The sequence below is a fragment of the Lemur catta genome, chromosome 7 (assembly GCF_020740605.2).
Source record: "Lemur catta isolate mLemCat1 chromosome 7, mLemCat1.pri, whole genome shotgun sequence".
In the NCBI taxonomy this organism is placed as follows: domain Eukaryota; kingdom Metazoa; phylum Chordata; class Mammalia; order Primates; family Lemuridae; genus Lemur; species Lemur catta.
In genome coordinates, this window is record NC_059134.1 from 108077004 (window position 1) to 108094401 (window position 17398).

At 49.4% G+C, this 17398-nt stretch overlaps 1 protein-coding gene across 1 annotated transcript; it reads right to left on the reverse strand.

Moving 5' to 3' along the window:
• Positions 1 to 3568: 3568 nt before the first annotated feature.
• Positions 3569 to 17379, reverse strand: PSMD13 (proteasome 26S subunit, non-ATPase 13). The gene is made up of 13 exons (XM_045558591.1): positions 17197 to 17379; positions 15498 to 15576; positions 12284 to 12318; positions 12143 to 12198; positions 11192 to 11235; positions 10914 to 11000; positions 8434 to 8605; positions 7377 to 7456; positions 7174 to 7299; positions 5544 to 5606; positions 4816 to 4896; positions 4513 to 4629; positions 3569 to 3986 (listed from the first exon to the last, which is right to left on the reverse strand). The coding sequence occupies exons 1-13, from the start codon at positions 17289 to 17291 to the stop codon at positions 3891 to 3893; spliced, it is 1131 nt and encodes a 376-aa protein (XP_045414547.1). The 5' UTR covers positions 17292 to 17379; the 3' UTR covers positions 3569 to 3890.
• Positions 17380 to 17398: the final 19 nt, after the last annotated feature.

Consider the following 17398-nt stretch of genomic DNA (forward strand, 5'->3'; position numbering starts at 1 on the left):
GTCTCAAAAAAAAAAAAGAAAAGTATGTTATTATTGCCTATTTTATTATGTAAAGTGGCCTATGAGGCATTCTGTGGTGTTCTTGTTTCTCAAATAAACCCTCTTTTAAAAATATAAATAAGTATCTTTTAAATAATTTTTATATTATTTTTCCAGAATCATATTTCAGAATTTTGATCTTTTGAGATTATGGCATTCAGGACTGTGTCTTTTGGGGTTGTGATCAGCCCCCATCTGGGACAAGGCAGGAGCCGGTGCGGGGTGCAGGGAGAGGTGGGGAGGGGCAGGGACTGGTAAGGCCGGCGGAGGTCGGGCCACGCTGGCCTTGGCGGGAGCAGGGCCTGCTGCCGGGTATCCAGCAAGGCGGTGAAGAGGCTTGGCTGTTCCAGGACTGTCTGGGCTGCTGTGGGGAGGTGGGGGGTCGGCACACTGAGGCACAGCGCGAGCACCGCAGGGAAACTGAGGCAGATGTGCGGACACTCGCGTGAGCAGCTGAGAAGGGACTGCAGAAGGCTGGGGGCACCCGGGGCCTTGGGAACCTGGCCACGAGCTGGGGATAAAGGCCAGTGGTCACAGACCCCAGCGACTGTGAGCGCCAGGAGAAGCCTGGGCACTGAGGTCGGGCGCCAGGGGAGGTCTGGAGAGGGTGGGCTGCCCGCCTGGAGCCACCAAGGCCGGGCAGGGTCTGGGTGAAGTGGGTGGAAAGCCAGCTTGATCAGGCAGCAGCCACGGAGAAAAAGGTCGGAAAATTGACCTTTGCATTTGGTGGACGGTCAGGGGCACAGGCAGCCGGGGGGTTTCGCTCTGAGAGAAGGTGTGAGTGAAACAGTCTCCCAGAGAGCAGGTAAACAAATTTATTAATAGGTGTTTGCCGGGGGAAAGAATGAACAGAAGAGAAGAACTCTCATCATCTGCAGAACAGAAGAGGTTTGGGCTGGAGCCCAACCAACCCAGCATGTCTGGCCCTGGGCACCTCTACCCGCCCGCGTGCCCCGAGGGCAGGAACTTGGGGTCAGACAGGGCCCCCTGCCCACAGTGGGCCCTCAGAAAGTGCTGAACTTCTTCCCCCCAGGGCAGCCCACCACGCAGGGAGCAGAGCCTGCCTGGTCAGGCCACATGTGCGGAGCCAGGCTCGGCATGCCGGGCTGCTCTGGGGCTACTCGGGGTCACTCCGGCGGTGACCAGTCGGTTGGGAATGAGCAGAGCTCAGTCAGGAATCCCTAAGGCAGAATTTTAAAGTAGCTCTACCTAGCATGGCGGATACACCTGGCATTTATGGTTTATTTTAAAATTATGTCACTGTCCCCTCTTGCACTCTCAAGCCTGACTTCCTCGGCCCTGCCTTTGGTCACATCAGCAAGAGCAGGACAGGGACTGCTGGACTGAGGCCTGCCGTCACCCCGTTCCAAGCAGGCGTCCTTTCTGCCAAGCCCTGTGACAGGAGGGCACAGCTGTAGCTCCCGCTCCGGCTATAAAAAGCCCCAACACCCAAGTGAGCAGAGGACACTCGGGAGCCCAGCGCAGAGCCATGCCCCGGCTGCCGCCCGCCCTCCGGCTGCTCCAGGCCCCCCTGCGGTGTTGGGTGGTTCCCAAGGTGCACGTCTCTGCCAAGCCGGCCAGGACACCCACCTCCCCGGCGGTGAGTGACCCCCAAGGCAGCAGTGGGCAGCCCCGAGAACTCGGCCCATTTCCTGGGTTTCGGGTGACACAGAGGTCCGGCTGGTAGAGGGCAGAGGCGGCCCTGGAGTGTGAATGCCAGGAACCGGGTCCCTGCAGTCCTCATCTGCAGGACGGCCCGTCGGGGGGAGGGGCCCACTCGCCCTCCGGCAAAGGGGTCAGGGGAGAGAACAGGGGAAAACTAAAACCCAAGTCAACCTTCTCCGCTGCAGATTACGGGTGTCTCCATTTCAAGCAGAAATAAGCCAAGGTCGTGCAGGTCATTTGCCCAAGGTCATGTGACTAAGCCCTGTGCCCAGACTAAGGTCCCTGTCCTAGGCCAGATTTGCTTCTTTTTTTTTTTTTGAGACAGAGTCTCACTCTGTTCCCCAGGCTAGAGTGCCGTGGCGTCAGCCCAGCTCACAGCAACCTCTGACTCCCGGGCTCAAGCGATCCTCCTGCCTCAGCCTCCCGAGCAGCTGGGACTATAGGCATGCGCCACCACACCCAGCTAATCTTTTTTTTAATATGTATCTTTTTAGCTGTCCAAATCATTTCTTTCTATTTTTAGTAGAGACAGGGTATTGCTCTTGCTCAGGCTGGTCTAGAACTCCTGACCTTGAGCGATCCTCCTGCCTCGGCCTCCCAGATTGCTAGTATTACAGGTGTGAGCCACCTCACCTGGCCCAGATTTGCTTTTGAACCTCTGGGGGCTAAAGTCAAAAGGACCCATCTGCAACCTGGCATCTGACTCAGCTCTGGGAAACGGGGCTGGGGGGCTGGGCCAGGCCCGGCTTCAGGGGGAAACTGAGTCAGGGTGACATCCGGCTGCTGCTTTAGTACCCGGCTCTGTGAGTCCAGCCACTGAGAACCTGGGCTCGGGGTGGCACGTGCAGATGCAGCACCACCCGGCCTCTGGGCAGGGCTGCCACGTGGAGAGGAGCCCTGTGCTTGTCCACCCTCAACTTAAAATCCTGCCGGTTTCTGCCCTCCGTGCGGCACCCGACACGCACGGCCCCAGGGAACCAGAGCGCAGTGCGCACGCGGGACTCTGATGCCTGTCCGGTGTGAACTGCAGCCCTGAGAGGCGGCACAGACAGCCAGGCAGGCTCCTGGCAGAGGAGGGGCTGTGAACAGAAGCCCAGGGCTGCTGCTGCTGAGGGCTGGAGGCTGCCAGCCTTGGCGATGACAGTGGTGACTCACTGCATGTGACCCCACCACGGGAGAGGTCTGCAGGCAGACAGACCACACAGCTGGGGAGGGAGGGGCAGTCTGAGTCCCACATGGTGGGACTCCGGGGACAGAGGGCAGGTGGACGGCCTCCCTCAGTGACCCGGCTGGGTGGACTCGTGTGCTTCCCCCCTAGGAGCAGGCCGTGGGGCTCTCCATGATGTTCCTCAGCTTCCTGGTTCCTGCGGGCTGGGTGCTAAGCCACCTGGACAGCTACAAGAAGGGGTCCACAGCGTGAAGCCTCCGCGGACGCCCGGGCTCAGGGCTGAGGCCGCATTAAAGCCCTCCTTCCACCCGTGTTCACTGACTCTTCTTTGTGCGCCCTCCCACTCTTAGACGGGGCCCCTCACGGTGGTTCCCTCGCACCTCGCCCCGTGCTATCCCAGGGCCAGCTCGTGGGTCACAGCAGCCGCAGGCTCTGCGTGCCGTGTGGTGGCCAGGGTGTGGACGCCTGTCAGCGGGGATCTGTGGGCTGGAGAACAGGGCAGACGCCCAGCTCTGAGGGCAGACGGGACCGGCTTCCTCGGTCCTCGGGGTCAGGCTCTGCCCCACTCAGGGACGTGCCGGCAGAGCAGGGGCCGAGGCCAAAGCCCCCACGACCTCCCTGGGTTCCAGCTCATGCTTTCTCATCAGGTACAGGCTTGACCTGGGAGCTGAGCCCAAGGAAGCAGAACCACAAAAAGAACAAAGCAAAGGTGTTTATTGTAGGAACGTTCTCCAGCCACATTGCAAAAGATGTTCCCAAAGGTAGATGCAGACGGAGATCAACCTTGGGTGCGTGTCCTCCGACTGGAAGGCCACTTCTTCCCTCGTCAAACTGAGACCTGGGGACCCCTCTCCCTGCAGGAGACCCCCAAAGGCGCCGTCTCCCTGTTTCCACTGCAACAGTCTCCACTCCACACGGGACCCAACCCCCACCCGAACTCAATTCCAATCTTCTCAGCTGCCAGTGTCACCCGCCGCAGAAACACCACCTCCAGGCAGGCAGGCAGGGATGCCGGGGCCTAGGTGAGGATGTCGTGGGCCTGGTGCTCCACCAGCATCTCCATGCTCTTCACGTCGGTGCACCAGAACTCCAGGCGGTCCTTCATTCCCTTGATCTGCAGTGCAAAGCAGGGCCACACGGGCATTGAGACTCGCCTGAGTCACAGGCCAGGCGGCCAACGCCGCAGCACCTGCTCGCAGCTCTGACCAGGACATCTGAGCTGGGGGGGTGGGCTGAGAGGACTGCCCGGTCAATTCTTATCAAAGGACATTTTTATAAAAACTTGTAGGAAAGAAAGTGGGCAAGAGCAGAGGAAACCCAGTGTCGGATTTCCAGCAAACGTGAACAGGACAGATGGGGCTCAGATCACAGGCCAGGAGCGTGATTGAGGGGTGCCCCGATCTTAGGATTAACGGGCCTCTCAGCACAACCAGCACTGTTGTCGTCATAAGCTTTTAAATGCAGGGTTCAAATCCCAGACTTACGTTCTATCAGGTTCTTAGAAAAACCCGACAACAGTAATACATTCTCCAAGACCTCTTGTCTAACAGCAGTTCCTTCCCTAATGGCTTCCCTCCAAGTGAAACTAAGACACAACTCAGAAAACCCACCAAGCAAAGTGTGGGTTTCAATCACATCACCTGCTGCAAATCCAACACTCGGGGCTGCACCCAGGTCATGTGGACGCGCCTGTCCACCTCGTCTATGCTGCCTCTCACCAGCCCCACCGAGAGCGCCTTCATCACCAGCAGCTCCACCTGTGCGGAGGGAGGGGCCGCGTAAGACGCCCGGACACACACCAGGGACTCGGGAGGCTCTGAGACACAGGTGCCCTTTCCCCTGTCGTCCCTGACAGTCTGGGGAGCAGAGCGCTCACACCAGAGTCCCTGCCTCCTCTTGGTGGCAGCTTTGCCGCCATGACATCCTGAGTCCGGTGACCGTACCTCATTCACTGTGATTTTGGCACTTTTGGCAATTTCTTCAAAGGTGAGTTGTCTGTGATTGGCAGGTCGTGTAAAAGTCATCTGAAAAAAATTTTTTTCATTAACTATTTAAAACTATTTCTCCAAATAAAAATTGTCAGAGAACTAACTGATTAGGATACATTTGTCAATTCTTGCTCTGAAAATAGAAATCCTCTTATTAGTACCCCCAACATTACAAGTTTCCTAATAGTGGTCATGTATCTTGCTAAGAACAATCTTTCAATACTTAGATAAGAAAATTAATGGTGAAAATAAGCTTTATTGGGCTTTTTAACAATAACCATCATTCAGTCCCTGAATGAGCACTTGAGGCCCCATGTGGGCCACTATGTGAACCAAAAACACAAGGCCCATGTCCTCACGAAGCTGAACCCCAGTGTGGACAGACGGGTGGGCACACGGACAGGCGTGGCTGTGCCACGAGGACGTGCCATGCCAGGGTGGGGGGAGCAGCCATCGCATGCCGCCTCAGCCGGCCGGGAGGCCTCTCTGAGGAGGGGTCGTCTGAGCTCAGCCCTGTTACAAACTTCAAACTCAAGTGCTGGTGAAGGGAAGCGGAGGGTGGTAGAGGGTGGCGTGGGGCGGAAGTGTCACTGAGGTTTTAACCTGCACTCGGGAGAGGCCTGCCGCCTGCAGGACCTCGCCTGGCCGGGCCCGCAGACAGAGCAGCTCCAGTGTGCGCTTACCTCCATGAGGCACAGCAACTGGATCTTCCGCAGAAGCTGGGCTTCGTTCGCCGCCAAGTCAGGCTGTAAAGTGCAGAAAGACAGAACAATGTCCTCCACATTTGTGCTTATTAGTTTCCTAACCTGGGCTTTGGAATTCTTTCCACAACAGCACGTTGAACAGAAGGCAACTGGGCAGGCCCAAAGAGCTTACGCTGTAGATGGCGGAAGCTCATTACAGCTTTACTTGCCCTGAACTTCACTTTCCTTAGGAGATCAAAGAAGAGTCCCTAACTGAAAGGCTGTTTCCTAAGACGGGAGCTGACAAGATTTACATGAATGTCACAAACACCATTAGGCAGGGCCACGGAGGCTCTGCTGGCACAAGGCACGTCAGGAAGGCCCCCCACGTCCTGGAAGGCTTTCAGGAGGTGCCGCCTGCGTGGTTGGCACGGTAAGTGGCATCCCTGGGAAGGACAGACTCTCCGGGTTCTAGACACTTGTTGTGAATCAAAAGAGCAAGTTATTAATTTACCATGAAAAGTATCGTCGTCATGAGAACTAGAAGCCACCTCTGCAAGGCCAGTGCACTCTCTCCTTGTGGGTGCACCAGAGGGTTACTTGGTGAGCAGAGAACCAAACCAAGGAGACCTGATTTCTGACTGAAATGTTCAGCAACTCAGGCCTGACGCAGGCAGCCCCGGCAGGCACATTTCTGCCGCAGACACTTGGCAGGTCAAGCTCTTCAGAAAGGGCTCGCGCCTCCCCTGGACAGGTAGTGCTCGAAAGCACCTCTCATGTCCTGTTTTTGTTTAAGTGCTCTGGCTGGCCACCTGAGTGGCACGTGTTTTCTCTGGGGCACCAGTACATGCTCAGAGCACAGCTGGCCTGGCAGCTGCCTCCTGCCTCCTCACAGCGCATCTACCCTGCTCCACTGTGTGTGAATTGTACACGTTTACTTTAAAATTTGAGAAAATGGAAAGTTTCAGAAAAGTACAAAAATAACACACTAACTCCTACCACAATTAATATTTTAGTAATATTTGCTTCTAATAATTTTATTTAAAAAAGACTAAATTTACTGTTAAAGCTCAAGTCCTTGTTAAGCACCTCTCACCAACTGCCACCTCCACACAGGCTTGGAAACCCAGCGCCTGCCCTCCCCACCGCCTGCCCTCCCCACCCGACTCCTGACCTGACCTGACCCCTGCCCTGCCTCCCCCACACTGCAGGCTCCCGTCCCTCCCCCACCCTGCAGGCTCTCCCGTCCCTCCCCCACCCTGCAGGCTCTCCCGTCCCTGCCCTCAGCAGCCTCCCCATCTCCCCGTGCAGTGCATACAGCTGCAAAGTTTCCTTCTGCTCTGCCAAGTTTGCTTTTCACCCACCCCCACGGCACGCAGAGCGTCCTTACTTCTGGGACACCTTCTGTGAGACCCCCAACCCCGCATGGACGAAGGGCCCTTGCTCTAGTCCACCCTCTCAGAACACCTACGCTTCCTGCGCAGCACTGGGCCCGATCTTGCAGCCACCTAACCACTCAGCTCCTGCTCTGAGAGAGCAGGGATGCCCAGCGTCTCCCCGTGGGCCTGGCGTGCAGCTTAACCAACATCTGTTGAATCAGTGAATGAACAGCTGGCATCTGGAGACCCACCTGCTGGCCCCAGGCCGTCTTCAGAGTCTGGAATCTCTCCACGTTGCCACTGTTGAAGGCGTAGAGGGTGTCGATCAGCCACTGGCGGTCGGTGCTCCTCAGCGACTCCAGCACAGGGTGCATGAGCTGTGAGCACAGGCGGTCAGCGGGGAGAAAAGCCAGTCTCCCCCGTGTTAAAGAGGCCAAGCCCAGGAACAACTTACGAGCTCTCCGAAGTTGAAAACTCCCTCGCCAAGAAGTCCCGCCAGTCCCAGCGTGAACGCTCTCTCCTGCTGCTCAGACACTGAGTGGCAACACAGGCCCGGTTACGACAATCAGTCCCGTTTGGCTTTAAAAATCTCACGTAACAAAAAGGTAAAGAAACCATTCTTTGAAACGGTTAAATTACAAAGCCTAACATCAGCCACCTCTTCTCCAGTACGGGATCGACTTAGATTATACCAGGAACCATGTGAGTTTTGTGGGAAGCACAATCATTTATTACTTTTGTCCTAAATTTATGTGAATCTTTTCATATTTTCAGCCTGTACTACTTCCTAGAGTAATGAGTTCCTTAAATCCCTTACTGGCTATGGGAAGTAGTGCTACCTCTTATTTTATTTATCTTCACATTACCGAATTTAGCCTCTTTTTAGTCTAGAATTAATGTACTGTCTGTTCTTATAGAGCAAGTCCTTTATTCTCTTGACCACATTAGTTGCTCTTCTTAATATATTTTTCTCGAGATACAGTAACCAGGACTGAATCAACACTTTTAAGCGTTGCTGGTCTTGTAAGCCTCAATAGTATATTGTTGAGAAACATCTAAAACATGCTAAAAATCTCTTTTCTAAAAACACATTTCTTATACTTTCCCCCAAACCCACTGGTCACTTTTCTTTCCACCCTTGAATCCTTCGAAGGTTTTGTAATTCATTCCCAGAATTCTGAAATTTCAGTTTTCAGAACAAGGGTCTCAGTTGCAGGGGTGCAGGTGGTTGGAAGGGACTTACATCCTGCACTTCCTACAAAAACCTCTGACCTGGGCAGTGAGACCCTAGAGAAGGAACGGGAGAGGGGCTGGGAGGAATTAACCTCATTTTCAGCTGAATTAAATGCTAGAGACAAATACAAGGCAGAATCTAGAGCTTAAACAATCTTCCCGCCTTTGCTTCAAAACAGGATGAAGCCATCTGAGTGATCTCTGAGACCTGTCACCTCACAGCGCTATGTCTGGGGAACGCGCCCCTGGGTCACACGGACTTCCATGGCCCACGTTACCTGGCAGGTCCTTGATGTCAACACAGCCCAGAAAGCGCAGAGCGTCTTTGTAGTAGGATGCGTGGTTCCCGATGGTTTGATAGTATTTACTGGAGAGATCGTAGAAACGGCTGTGAACTGAGGTCACACCGGGGAGGCTGTTGAGCATTTCTTCAACATCTTCAATCGTTTCCTACACAAAGGAAGCGAAATCGTCTTTCTTTTTAGCTTAAAAGGTTTTTAAAGTAATACATCACAAGATAGAAAATATAAACCACAGGCGTGGTGCAGTGGCTCATGCCTGTAATCCCAGCACTTTGGGAGGCTAAGGCAGGAGGATTAGTTGAGGCCAGGAGTTCGAGACCAGCCTGGGCAATATTGAGACCCCATCATTACAAAAAAAAAAAAAAAAAAAAAAATTATCCGGGTGTCGTGGTGCACACCTGTAGTTCCAGCTACTTGGGAGGCTGAGGCAGGAGGACCCCTTGAGCCCAGGAGTTTGAGGTTGCAGTGAGCTAGGCTGACGCCACTGCACTCTAACCTGGGCAACAGAGCAAGAACCTGTCTCAAAAAAAAAGTATAAATCACAAAGGCAAAGATTGATCGATGTGACCACATTAAAATGGAAAACTTCAATTCATTCAAAATACAGAAAAAAGTACAGAGCTAAGGCACAGATTAGGAAGCGACATTAACAGCACATGTAACCAACCAGGAATCCTGACCAAGGAAACGTAAGGGACTCCCACAAGCATCCAGGAGGCAAGTGGCACTGCAGAAAAACGGGCAAAAGCCATTAGCAGGCAATTGACGGAACTGGAGATAGGACCAGAACAGGCAATGAACCACTAGTAATTGAGAAATGCAAATTAAACCCCCAGTGAGACGTTACTTCCTTTCCCTTAGACCAGCAAGAGTCAAACAGTCTCAAAGTATGAAGTGTTGAGAATACAGAGCTTTGGGAGTGTCATACAGTGAAGTGGGGGCACAAGCCACCTTGGAGAAACACCTGGCAACATCTGACAAAGGTGCAGGTGTGTATGCCTCACACCTGTAGTCTCCAGGAACGTACCCTGGTGAGATTCTGCCCGTGCACACAGGGACCAGGCACAGATATACTAATAACAGCAATACCTGAATAGAAAAACCAAGCAAGTTGCCCTCCACAGGAGACTGGGCACGTATGTTGTGACACACTTACACAGTGGAATGCCACACACAAGTAAAAACGCACTGGTGACACATCTCTACACGGTGGCTCTGACACCTAGTGTGGAGCCAGTATGCTAGAACATACTTAGCACAGGACAGCCCTACTGAGCAACGCACAAGGACACACACACACAGGCAGGAGGGAGCCTTGCTGGCGGAGTGACCCGAAGGCCGTGGGAGCTGTGCGGAGCCGCTGCGTCCCTGAGCTGCTGGGGACCCGTGGACACCCATCACAGCTCTCTCTGTGGTGACGTAAAGCTTCTGGTGTGTATTAAACATTTCAAAACAAAATGCAATAGCTTTGCATGTGGGGCTAAGACTGAGAGGCAACGAACAACAAGTATTTTTTAGGGCAGTGAGAACATGAATACTTTTAATCCCAAAACTGTCTTTAATATTACGATTACCAGAACAAACACAAACACACACAGAGCCTGGTTAAACTGACCACACAGGCTGGTCTCACCGCCACCCAAACCCACACCTATGTCCCAAACTGCACTAAAATGAAAATAAGAATCCAGGCAGGAAACTTCAGCACTGAGGAGGCAGAAGGACGACGGAGGCGCAGCCCACGACCTGTCAGTGGGGAACAGGCTGACTACGGGCGAGGACATCCCGGCTTCGCACCAGCGAGGCCACAGGAGTGATGGGGGGAGGGGGGAGGAGGGGCTGTAACCGTGCGGGGGGCGGGGGGGGGGTTCGTTCAAGGGTAACGGGCATCACATCTCACCAACTTACTCTTAAATGGTTTTGAAAAAAAAACTATACATATATACACACAGAATAAAGCAAAAGTGGTAAAAAGTTAACAGCGGGAAATCTAGGGGTTCTTTTTTTTTTTTTGAGACCGAGTCTCACTTTGTTGCCCTGGCTAGAGTGAGTGCCATGGCATCAGCCTAGCTCACAGCAACCTCAAACTCCTGGGCTTAAGCGATCCTCCTGCCTCAGCCTCCCGAGTAGCTGGGACTACAGGCATGTGCCACCATGCTTGGCTAATTTTTTCCTATATATATTTTTAGTTGGCCAGATAATTTCTATTTTTTAGTAGAGACGGGGTCTCACTATTGCTCAGGCTGGTCTCGAACTCCTGACCTCGAGTGATCCTCCCGCCTCAGCCTCCCAGAGTGCTAGGATTACAAGTGTGAGCCACCGTGCCCGGCCTAGGGGTTCTTTGTGTTACTTTTGCAACTTTCTTGTTATATTTAAAAATATCTTTAAATAAACAGTTTTTACTGTGATAAACAACTTTTTAAACTAAAGATAAATCCATATTGTGGTGATCTCACCTTTGTGACCTGCAGGTCCCCGATGTTTAATTTCAGAGCTCCAATTGCTGTTTTACAAAGAATCACTGCCTCGTCACTGCTCTTGACCTAAAGACATCAAAAAACAGGGACTCTCAGAAATGTGGGCAGCGGACTAACAAAGTCAGCCAGCTACCTGTACGTTAACTTAACTTTCACGACCAGAGACGCTGTGGTCTCTAAAGGTGTGGACAGTGAGCACTGCCACAAACTGTAGGCCACATATATTCTAAAAGGTATTGCTTAAACTTCACATTTACCTTCTCACGAGTCTTTTCCAGAAAAGTAAGAGCCACATTAGGATCTAGAAAAGAAAGGAATAAAGTCAGAAGAACCACGAATGGAGTACCTTTATAGGCTAGTTTTACCAACCAAGACACCTTCAGGTAGGATAATCTTTAGGTTTAGACCATAAAGTATAATAAAAACATAACTTAAAATCATATATATACAATTTTTTTTTTTTGAGACAGTCTCACTCTGTTGCCCTGAGTAGAGTGCCATGGCTCAGCCTCGCTCACAGCAACCTCAAACTCCTGTGCTCATGCGATCCTCCTGCCTCAGCCTCCCGAGTAGCTGGGACTACATGTGTGCACCATGATGCCCAGTTAATTTTTCTATTGTTAGTAGAAATGGGGTCTCGCTCTTGCTCAGGCTGGTCTCAAACTCCTGAACTCAAGCGATCCTCCAGCCTTGGCCTCCCAGAGTGCTGGGATTACAGGTGTGAGCCATGCCTGGCTGCCATTTTGTTTTTATAAGCTAAAAACCGGCCGGGCGCAGTAGCTCACGCCTGTAATCCTACCACTGTGGGAGGCCGAGTCGGGTGGATCTCTGGAGTTTGAGACCAGCCTGAGCAAGAGCGAGACTCCGTCTCTACTGAAAAAAAAAAAAAAAAGAAAGAAATTATCTGGCTAACTAAAAATATATACAGAAAAAAAATTAGCCAGGCATGGTGGCACATGCCTGTAGTCCCAGCTACTCGGGAGGCTGAGGCAGGATTGCTTAAGCCCAGGAATCTGAGGTTGCTGTGAGCCAGGCTGACGCCATGGCACTCACTCTAGCCTGGGCAACAGAGCGAGACTCTGTCTCAAACAAAAAAAAAGATATAAGCTAAAAACCTTCTGTTGTCTATTAAAATACAAAAGTTCAATTACCTTACATTTCATGAGCATTTTAACTACCATTTGGATCTGCTCGTGGATGGGACTTACCAGTCATCTGTCTAACGACATGAAGAATGATTTCTACCAGAGACAAAGGATTCACCCTGAAATAAAAACCACCAGGCTTTGAGTGCCGCTGAATATGGATATACTCGTTTTCAAAGTAAAAAACTGACAAGAGGGTTTTACCTGTGTTCAAATTCACTGATGAAGTTTTCATAAAGCTGTGAAACCAAAATATGGAGAGAAATTATAGGATGTCTTTCAGTCTGCAAAAATCAAGACCTGCCGAACATTGTTTTTAGTTAAACAATAATCAATGTTATCAAGTTATGATTTTGCAAACCAAAATGCTCATTACGTAGTAAGCAATGCATAAATGTTTGCTTAGTGACAGGAGACCCATATTAAGGCTTGTTTAAGTTCACATAAATGACCACCAATGGATTATTAAAGACAATTAGGATTTCTGTCTAGCTTTGGGAATTAGAGCACAACCTACAAGAATCTCCTGAAGACTTATCCCTATGTTCTTTCTCCAAGGTACTCTAAGTAAAATAGATCACCAGTTTGAAATGTTCGCTAACCAAACAGAATGGAGTGCCTTCAGATTTCAGAAGGTTAAGGCTAATTATGTAGCATTATCCAATTTCTTAGGCATTCAGCACACACTTGAGCACTTCCTCAGACTCTATGCTAAGTACTATACATAAATGATGTGTCTTTGAGTAGCTCCTGGCCTAGTGGAGAAAACAGTCTAAATAAATGACAATACTGTGAGTTCAAGAGCAAGACAAAAAAAAAGAAGCACAGCCTAAGGGACAGGCTTCAAAGAAGGTTATTCCAGAAGTGGTAATACTGAGTTTCAAGGAATGAGGAGCAGTTAGAAGGATGGACATCGGCTGTGGGAGGGCGGCAGTTGAGAGAAGAACATTCCAGACAGGAACAGACATGTGCAAAAGCACTAAAGAAAAAACTGCATTATTGGGGATGGACACGCTTGAAGCTCTGACTCAGGGGGGAGGGGGGCAAGGGCAATATACATAACCTAAACTTATGTACCCCCATAATATGCTGAAACAAATAACAAAACGAAACAAAAAACTGCATTATGTTTCAGGAGTATTTCTGAAGGACATCGAATAGGAGGCACTGAAGACTGGTCTCTCTTCAAAACGCACGGCTGAAGCAGTGGAGACACATGATCACACTCCTATTTTAGAAACACGGCTGGGGCTGAGAGGACGGCACGGGAAAGACTAAGAGAGACTGCCAGTGGCCAAGACAGGAGCGTGAGAGAGCAACGGTGTGAGGATGGATGGAGAATCTGAGAAAGATGTGCTGGTAAGTTGAACGACTGGGTCAGAGGTGAGCGGGTCACAGAGAAGGGGACCTGACAATGACCCCTGAGCTTATGGCTAGGTAACTGGGCAAACGGAGTGCCCGGTGTGGGCACAGCAGGGAGAGGGAACCTCCAAGTGACCTCAACTTTGGATTAGGAGAGCCTGAAGCTCCTCTGGGCTATGAAGGCAGAAAGATGGAAAGATCCCTATGGCAGTTAAGATATTTAAATCTGGCACACAGCAAATGGCCATCTAAATAAAATGGTGTTTTCATTAGAAGAGTCTATTCCAAGGATACTTTCCTCATTAAGAGGGAATGCTTTAACTTTTTTAGTATCTACTTTAATTTATGGAATTAGAGAAAAAAGCCCACTAAGTACAGAAACTCAAAATTACTTTTGGTGACTGTAAATTCATGAATACTATCTATTAATATTTTATACTTATGTGGACTGGATCTCAATAATTTTTAAAGGTTTATTTTGTCCATGAAAAAAGTAATCATAGATCTGCCAACCTGAATAAGCGTCATATTACCATGAGGTTGAGAAAATATTTTGCCATGTGTGGAAAGTGATTTAAAGATATTGTGAATTTGGCCAGGCACGGTGGCTTACGTTTGTAATCCTACCACTCTGAGAGGCCGAGGTGGGAGGATCGCTCGAGGTCAGGAGTTTGAGACCAGCCTGAGCAAGAGCAAGACCCCGTCTCTACTAAAATAGAAAGAAATTATATGAACAGCTAAAAATATATATAGAAAAAAATTAGCCGGGAATGGTGGCGCATGCCTGTAGTCCCAGCTACTCGGGAGGCTGAGGCAGAAGGATTGCTTCAGCTCAGGAGTTTCAGGTTGCTGTGAGCTAGGCTGACACCACGGCACTCTAGCCCGGGCAACAGAGAGAGACTCTGTCTCAAAAAAAAAAAAAAAAAAAAAAAAAAGTTATTATGAATTATCTATTACAATGGTATAGAATCTTAGGGAACAAGTATTAAGACAGTTCTCATTTATCAGTTTTTCACATAATCTAGAAGATAGAATGCCCAGCAAAATCTCTAAGCTTATAGATAATTATAAGTTCCTTTGAGTACTAAAATGTCAAATTGATAGGTATAAACCACAAGAAAACCTTATGAGCTCAGGTGGTGGGGTAGTCAGGTGGTCAGCTTCACTGTGAGTAAATATAATGTACTCAGGAGAAATAACTCAAGCTATAATTATGAGCTAGCTATCAGTTACAATGCTGGTATAAATCTCTGATTCATTCAGAATCAAAGAAAGGCATCAGAGAGTAAGATGTCGCAAAAGACTTCAAAGAGCAGGCTACCAACGAGCAAATCTGTGAGCCTGTCAGGGGATCTGGGGGAGGCTAGGAAAGAGTATGCATTGTTTTTATTGGGAAAATTCTAAAAGTGCTCTATCACACGGGCGGCATGATATTATGCAGGACTCCCCCTCTGATCCCTCCCACCCTCCACCAAAGCACAAAAGGTGCTCTGTCTTCCACACTACCCAGGACAGAAAGTGTTCCGGCAAGCAGGCAGAGTCAGCGTGGGAGAGCGGAGAGACGGTGGTTATCTGAAAGATTCCTGTGGTGATCCTCCTCTACGTCCTACCCGCCCTCTAATTGGTTTTGAACTTTTAATTTTTGCATAACAGTTTCCCCAAAGTAGGGTACTAAAAAGCAACAACAACAAACAAACAAAAAAACAAAACAGTCTATGAATAATAAGATACCAGGGCATGCTATAACAGAGCATGCTAGAATTTTAGAAGCAGCTAGAATGTTTGCATTTAAATCCTCTTGTGTCACTTATTACCTACGACCTATGGTAAGTTACTTAATCTGCTTCTACATTAAAAAAAAGGATAAAAATAGTAGTTATCTCCTAATATTCTTATGAACAATAAAAGAGTAAATATATAAAGCATTTAGAACAGTACCTGACTCAAAAAGATTGCTGAATAACGGGTATAGTTTATTATCATAAAGCCCATCTATTACTTTATAAAGTCCTTGAGCACGTTCATATAGCCTCACCTAACAAGGTAAATTACTTACCTTAATGAGACCATCTCCTTGAGCAAAGCACGGATCCTGCACAAAATCAAGCACCTGAAGTGTCAGCTGATGCCACAACCTGAAAAACATAAGGTCCTTGAGACTTAAAAACTAATATCCAGTCACAGACACTATCAGCCTTGCCAGTCCAACCATGTAACAAATACAGGTTGAGCATCTCTAATCCAAAACTCCAAAATCAGATGCTCCAAAATTCAAAACTTTTGAGCACATGAGGTTCACAAGAAATACTCATTGGAGCATTTCAGATTTTGGAATTTTGGATCAGGGATGCTGAACCCGTAAATATATAATGCAAACATTCCAAAATCCAAAATACTTCTGCCCTCCAGCATTTCAGATAAGGTATATTAAACCTGTACTAACTATTAATAGTCTCTACTGAGTAGCAGAAAGAATGCTAACACAGAAGCTAATACACCTCAATTCTTTTCCTGGCCTTGCTACTCATTGGTTATGTCACCTTCAGATCACCTCCCTTCTCTAAGACTCAGTTTTCCCACCTATGAAATGGAGGACACCTTTCTAGATGATCTCAAAGGGCTACTGTGAGGTTCGACTGGAAACCAGAACTTTGAAATCATACAGGTCTAAGTTGAAACCCCAGCTCTTCTACTTACTAGCTGAGTATCTCAGGGAAGGTGATTAAACTGAGCTTCAGTTTCCTCATCTGTGAATGGGATAAACAAAGGATTAAATGAGCTAATATATATAAAACCACTAGGGCAGTGACATAGCACTTAATCCAGAAACCAAAGGCTAATATTTAACAACGCAGATAAAATGCTTTGAAAAACACAAAGTACAACTCAACACAAGCAATTATTTGCCAAACACTAATAATTTGCTCTCAAAACCTGCTAACACCAGAAGGCTGCTGAATGCTGAACATCGTCAAAACATGTATTGAGTATCTATGTGAAAGGTAGTATGTTAAATGCTAGAGTTGTTAACAGGGAAGTACCTACAGGAGGCGTTATTTTCCCATGGAACAGTTCTAGCAATTTATTCTACTCATTTGAAAAGAGGTTGGTGTTTAGTAGCAACAATTTAATTGTTCTGAAAGTCATCCTGTTTCTAAACAAACCCAAACTCTAAGATCTCTTTAGGGGCACAAAGCCCAGCGTGAAATACAGTGGAAAGTAGAGACAACGGGAGAGGGGGAAGTGGCTGTACCCTGTCCAATCAGTTGCAGAACCAAAAGAAAACAAAACTGCACTGTCCTCTGGTTTGTCCGCTCCAGACCGTGAGACAGATAACCGTATATACAGTCACACTGTGACAAGGCTAAGCACAAGTCACCAGGATCTGTTTCCCAAAAGGGGGTGTCAACCTAGGCCTGGAAGTGTGTTTGCTTGTTTGGAATTAAGAGCTAAAATCACAGGCCGTCCCTGAACCCCTTTAGTGGGACCAGAAGGGAGTTCAGAAGTCTCGTCACAGAACCTCGGTTAGGAAAGCAGTGAATCCTAGACCCAAACATCCTGGCTACAGGTTTGCTCCTTAGTCCTCGTGGGCGGTCACCCCTTTTGCTCCTCGGCCCGCCTCCCGGCCTCGCCCGGCCCCACGCTTCCCACACGCCGCCTCCCCACTCTGGTCCGAGCGCCCTCAGCCCATCAATGTCCGGCCCCTCGGCCTCGCTCTGTCCCCGGGACCTGGGGCCCCGCGCCCCGGTGCTCACTTTTTCGTGTAGAGCTCCTCCAGACGATGCCACACAGCAGGCTGCCCGGGCCCGGAGCTCTGGCTCTGCTGTAAGAAGCCCGGTACGTCCTTCATGTCTGCGGGAAGACCCCGGGACACAGGCACTGCTTAAACGTCAACGCTGCGGGGATGGCGGCCGGAAATGCTCACTCACTTCCGGCGCCGCGCGGCGCGGTGCATGC

Coding starts and splice junctions, on each gene's coding strand:
- PSMD13 (XM_045558591.1), bottom strand. CDS start 17,291: ATGAAGGACGTACCGGGCTTCTTACAGCAGAGCCAGAGCTCCGGGCCC. Junction 11,001..11,191: donor TGGAAAAGACTCGTGAGAAG/GTAAATGTGAAG, acceptor TGATGTCTTTAG/GTCAAGAGCAGTGACGAGGC. Junction 7,457..8,433: donor TGACATCAAGGACCTGCCAG/GTAACGTGGGCC, acceptor GTTGCCACTCAG/TGTCTGAGCAGCAGGAGAGA.